The sequence below is a fragment of the Mus pahari genome, chromosome 22 (genome assembly GCF_900095145.1).
Source record: "Mus pahari chromosome 22, PAHARI_EIJ_v1.1, whole genome shotgun sequence".
NCBI classification, from domain to species: domain Eukaryota; kingdom Metazoa; phylum Chordata; class Mammalia; order Rodentia; family Muridae; genus Mus; species Mus pahari.
In genome coordinates this window covers 48,940,285-48,946,543 of record NC_034611.1, presented here as the reverse complement: position 1 = coordinate 48,946,543, position 6,259 = coordinate 48,940,285, and the positions used below count along the sequence as shown (strand labels likewise).

At 40.2% G+C, this 6,259-nt stretch overlaps 1 protein-coding gene across 1 annotated transcript in view; it reads left to right on the top strand.

Annotated features, from left to right (window-relative positions):
- Positions 1 to 6,259, top strand: part of Rnf38 (ring finger protein 38) — a 39,603-nt gene that overhangs the window by 16,562 nt on the left and 16,782 nt on the right. The window contains exons 4-5 of the mRNA XM_029533261.1: positions 1,074 to 1,292; positions 5,574 to 5,628. Of these exons, the coding sequence (XP_029389121.1) occupies positions 1,074 to 1,292; positions 5,574 to 5,628 (274 nt within the window). The remainder of the gene's footprint in view (positions 1 to 1,073; positions 1,293 to 5,573; positions 5,629 to 6,259) is intronic.

Here is a 6,259-nt window from a genome sequence, read left to right as displayed (position 1 = left end):
TACATTGTAGTTGTCTTCAGACACTCCAGAAGAGGGCGTCAGATCTTGTTACAGATGGTTATGAGCCACCATGTGGTTGCTGGGATTTGAACTCCGGACTTTCAGAAGAGCAGTCGGGTGCTCTTACACACTGAGCCATCTCACCAGCCCAGAACAGTGTTCTTAATCACTGTCTATCCAGCCCAGCAATTACTTTTACTGTGATCTTATATTAAAGTATGACAATTTATTCACCTGCTATTGGTTAATAGTCATGTCCAGGTTGTTATTACTTTAAAGAGTACTACTAGGAACCTTTGCACACACACCTTATTTAAATGTACAGAAGTTGCACTAGGTATAAGCCTAAAATAGGAAATGGATGGTAGGGTGTGTTTACAGATGAGATAAAAACTAGCTTTTGTTTCTAAATCTGCAAAAAGAGTCTTCACTCATGCAGAACAAAGAAGGAGCAGGAGATACTTACCAATCAACAAAACAGTAATGGGAATCACAACACAGCAGATATCTACCCATGATTCCATACCAGTGATCAACAACTAAGTGACTAGAGGAGAAAGTGCTCACTTGGGCTGGTGAGGTAGCTCAGCATGTAAGAGTGTTTGGATCCCCCGACTCAGGCAGTAAAAGGAAAGAGGGAACTCTGCACGTTGGCCTCGGATCTGCACAGATACATGCGCGCGCGCACACACACACACACTGCTGAGTTGTTTTTTTTTTTTTATAAAAGGAGTGGTAAATTTTCCTTATGAAACAACTCTATTAATGAGTGTAGAAATGAGGATAATAGAAAATCCCTATCAGAGTAACATAGTATCCTCACAAATCTAAGCTTGTTAAAACTTACGGGTAACTCTTATATTAAATTAGTTGGGGTTTTTTTTTTTTTTAATACAGTTAATTTGGAACCATAGCTATTATTTATTACTTGTACTTACCTTAGCATGTGTGCGTGTACTTGCATGTGTGTGCTCTTACATACACACACACTAGATAATAAGAATCCTGATGAATCATACTAGTTAGTAAGCATTATAGTAATGACCTTCTTTTTGGCATTTACCCTATTATAGTCCTCCTGTTAGGCGTCAGCGAGGAAGAAGGGAACGTCTGTCTCGACATAATTCCATTAGTCAAGATGAAAACTATCACCATCTCCCTTATGCACAGCAGCAAGCAATAGAGGAACCTCGAGCCTTCCACCCTCCGAATGTATCTCCCCGTCTATTACATCCAGCTGCCCATCCACCCCAGCAGAATGCAGTCATGGTTGACATACATGACCAGGTACAGTAGCAGAACGTTCTGGAAATACAAGTGGTAAAAGTTAATGGTGGTTTATTAGGATCCATTGATTTTGTTGTTGTTGTTGTTTCAGGTTTCTCTAATTCCTGAAATGTAGCTTGCTTAAATTCTCCATTCCTTTTAATAATGGAAATTTAGCCAGGTCTGTGGCACATATCTTGGACATTGTCTCAATGAATGAATGAGAGAAAATAAAGGAACGTGAAATGAGTTAGTGTTATTTTGAAGAGTATTTCAAAAGAATTGTATAAGGAAAATTATAAAGTATTGTTGAGGAAATTTAAGAAAACCCGTGTAAAAGATGAGCAGTTGGCTTGAAAGATCCAGTTTTGTAAAACCTGTCAGTTCTCAAGAAAGAACTAGTGTAGAATTACTACACTATGCAGAATTAATATAGTCCCAAATAAAATTAGAGTGGATTTGAAAACTTGATCCTGATTTCTATGGCAATATGTTTTTAAAATCTATAATTGAAAGCAAGCTGTTGCTAGTTGTTTTTGTAAGGTTTTATTCTTACTCATCGATCTGCAGCAACTTTGTTCAGCCCACAGGGTCTAGCTTATAAACCTAAAGGACTACCTTGCCTTTGAAGAAAAAAAAAATCATGGACTTAATCCTTGGCGTAAAGTCTCAAACAAATGGTTCTCTCATGATTTTTTTTTCTTTTTAATGTATGATGTTTTACCTTCATGTACTTCTATATACTATGTACATGTCTGGTGCCCAGTGGAAGATAGAAAAAGGTGTCCAGTCTCCTGAAACTGAAGTTACAGCTAGATAGCTGTGAGCCACCATGTGGGTGCCCGAATCAAACCTGGGTCCTCTGCAGTAGCTCCTAACCACTGAGCCATCTCTCCACCCCCTGCAAATCGTTTTCTTATTGGCTGAGTAGAAACAGCATCACCATTTTGAGAATGCCAGTTCAGAGCCACTGAGATGGATCAGTAGTGAAAAGTCTTTGCTGAGTTTAGTCACCAAGACCTACACAGCGGTAGGAAAGAATCAACCCCCACAGGTTGTCTTTTTATCCACACACAGACATTCAAGCTGTTATTTTTAAATGTCAATTCACAGGGTGTATAGTAGACTTACTGAATCAGACCCAGCAATATAGGTTAATAGGCCTTCTAGGTAGTTGAAGTGTGTGTTGCATAGTCCTGAGGAAAAAACAACATAAGCAGAAGTAGCAGTTCAACTTTCCCCCAGGACTGGGAAGTGAAGGCCCAAGTCTTGAATAAAAGCAAGGGTTTCTGTACCTAAGCCAAGCAGCTAACCACTGACTGAGCTAAGCAGCATTTCCAGTTTTACTTTGAATTTTTAGGACTTAATTAAGGCCTCTATGCCATAGTCAAGCTAATGAAACAGATTATAAAGATTAGAAATAAGAAGACATGTGGATATTTTGTATTTGATATATGGTGATGGTTGAATTTGGAAGACAACCGAGTCTTTAATAAAAGATGATAAAATAATTAGGTAGTTTATGAATAGTTTCATTCCCTTCAGGAAGAAGGGCTTTCTTAAGTAAGAGCATGTGAAAAGTAAGCAAAACTAGTGGCACATGTATATAATTAAAATTTTTTAATTTCATTGCTCTTTGTCAGACATATGCTTGGTTTGCAAAAATAATTGATAAGATGAAGGAAGGTCTTGAGCACTGATGCAGTGATGACTCAGTATCCATGGGAATGAGTTTGAATTGCTGCTCCATCTCATCCACAGAAGTTAGATCAAGTACGGTTGGGATGTACCTCAGCTGTGTTGCCTAGCTACAAGGTGTGATCTCCAGTACTCAGCCAGATTTGATGGTGCACCTTTTAATTTCATTACCCAGGATGTGGAAGCTGGTGTATCAACAGTTCAAGGGTTAGCAAGGTTGTTCTACGTCATAGAGTTCAGGACTGTCCTGAACTAAAGACTCAAAGCAAAAAGTTCAAGTTAGAGTTTAGATATGTATTAGAAAGTGATTATTTTTACTAAGTAGGAAATACATTGTAGTTTTAATTTTTAAACATTTTAGATTTACTTTTTTTTGAGTGGTTTTACCTATGTGTATGTACATCACTTGTATACCTAGTGCCTACCAAGGTCAGAAGAGGGTGAAGGATCTTCTGGAACTGGAGTTACAGATGGTTGTGAACCAAGTGGGTGGTGGGAACTGAACCTGGGTGTTCTGCTAAAGCAGCAAGTGCGTTAAACTATTTAGCTTTTTCTCCAGTCCCAGCAAAGATTTCTAAATCTATGTATAAGGAAGTAGCCACATTGACAAAGTGGACTTCATTAAGATAAAAATTAAATGGCTTTCAAGGTGACTCAGCAGGTAAAGACACATGATGTGAAGCCTGACCACCCAAGTTCAGTCCCCAGAGCCTACATAGTGCAAGGAGAAAACAAGGTCCTGCAAGTTGTCCTCTTGGTTTCTGAGTGCACCCTGTGTGTATGTTTCCAAATATAGTCGATGATGATGATGATGATGATGATGATGATGATGATGATGATGATAGGAGGAGGAAGAGTATAAGGAGATGGCTCAGTAGATTCTGGGCCTGCTCACAACTCTGAGGAATGGGATTAAGATCAGTTATGTAAGATGTCCATAAAAATCAGTTGAGCAGAGTGGACTGCCTTTAGCCCTCGAGGTGGAGATAACAGATAGCTGGGACAAGCTAATTCAAGCTGAAACAGAGAACCCCTGGTCATCAAACATGGTCTTGACAGAGTAGAAGATGGGTCATGAGCAAACAGTGGAGGCTATGGAAAAGAAAGGCTACCCAGATTCTCTAGGTAGAGAGATGCAAATGTAAATCAGACATGCTGTATATACCATTCTCACTGGTTGGCAAGCATGTCAGTAACACAAATCTTTGAGGAGAGATGCTAGGAATTGGGTCCTTTTACATCACTTTTGGAGTTTGTTCTACTTCCGGTGATTAGATGGTACCCTTAAAAATTTGAACATGAGGATGGAGAGATGGCAGAGGCATTCTTGCAGAGTCTTGAGTTTTGTTCTTAAGCACCTGCTTTGGAAGGTTCAAAACTGACATGAACCCCAGTTGCAGGGCCATCACATCACAGGCATCTTCACATAAACTCATACAGACACACACATTACATATGCATTCAAATGATAAATAAATGAGAACACTGTTGCTGTCTTCACACACACCAGTGGAGGACATTGAACCCCATTACAGATGGTAGTGAGCCACCATGTGGTTGCTGGGAATTGAACTCAGGACCTTTGGAAGAACAGTCAGTGCTCTTAACTGCTGAGCCATCTCTTCAGTCTCAATCTCTCTGTTTTTAAAATCTGTTTACCCAGTATGCTTTGAGATAAATAGCTACTTCTAATATAAAACAGCAAGGCGTGCCTGTAGTTGCAAAGAGTAATGACAGTTGTTGTGTACCTAGTACAAGTATGCTTGAAATAGTGGGTTAACATCAAAGGAAGGAGGGGAAGGCATAGCTACAATGTTAGGTGGGAAAAGGAGGTTTGGTCTTCCTTACTTTTTTTTTTTTTTTTTTTTTTTTTTTTTTTTTTTTTTTTTTTTTTTTGGTTTTTTGAGACAGGATTTCTCTGTATAGCCCTGGCTGTCCTGGAACTCACTCTGTAGACCAGGCTGGCCTNGAACTCAGAAATCCGCCTGCCTCTGCCTCCCGAGTGCTGGGATTAAAGGCGTGCGCCATCACCCCCGGCTCTTCCTTACATTTTTATGCTGGGTACTGGTAATGGACCCCAGGGCTTTGAGCAAGCACACTTACACTGAGCTCTGGATTCCTAACCCAGATTTAATATTAAATGCCACTTCCATTGTCTTCACCTGCTGCAACTGAACAAACCCATGCTTTGGGCTAGAGAAAGGGCTCAGCAGCTGAGAGCACTGGGTGTTACGGAAGAGGACTTAGATTCAGTTCCCAGCATCCAGATGACAGCCAACAACCATCTGTAACCACTTGTAGGGCAACCGTTCCCATTTCGTGGCTTCCATAGGCACTCTGATAACATGATCTACAGGCAGGAAAAAAAAAAAAAACACCTGTACACATAAAAATCAGAATAAATGTTTTAAAAAACCATGAGTTTTAATTTTTACAAAAGATATTTTTAGGAGTATTGCTCTACAAGATGCTAAAAGAGTTAACATACCAATAAGTTTTCCTAAATGATTAATTCATTGTGAATTTCACATTGTACTCCAGTTCCACTCCTCTCTCCGTCTCTGCATATCCACTTCTGCTCTTGCACTCTCCCCCCTCACCCTCTAAAGAGTACAAAAACAAATCATCTCATGGAAGCTGCAGTGTGTCACTGTTTGTCACACGGTATGTCCTTTTGCCCAAACAGCTTCATTTGCTAATGTTCATTGCAGTGAGTCACTGGTCTGGTCAGAAGCCTGGCTTCTGCCACACTTTCAAAACTGCATCTGCTCTGGGACTCTTCTTGTAGATATGCTGTTACTGCCCAGTCATGAAGATGCAGCAACTTTGGTTCTGTAGGACCGGCCCCTTTCAGAAGTTTATAGATGGGGTAGATGTTGGTGGGCCTGAGTAATAGGTTGGTCTGCCACCAGCTCTTCTGCACCAGTGCCCCCAGGGTGAGTTCTCCCTCTGTGCAGGTGAGGGGCAGGACTGGCTCTTCAGCGCTCATACCATCTGAGCTAGCTATGAAACCTTTCTATTGAAACTACTAGAGGAGGCAAGGAAAGGTGTCACAGACCTAGTTGTAGCACTTGGGAGGAAGCAGAGGATCAGCAATTCAAGGCCATTCTTGGCTACATGGTGAGTTAGAGGCTAACTTGAACTAAGTAAGACTGTTCTAAAAAAAAGAAAAAGAAATATGGCGAAAGTTCATGAATCTGAATAGCAAATAGGGAATCAGTAAATTTGTTTGATAAGAGTCTCATTTAGCCCAGGCGTTTAATACTAAACTTTATAAATAAAACACCTTGAATTT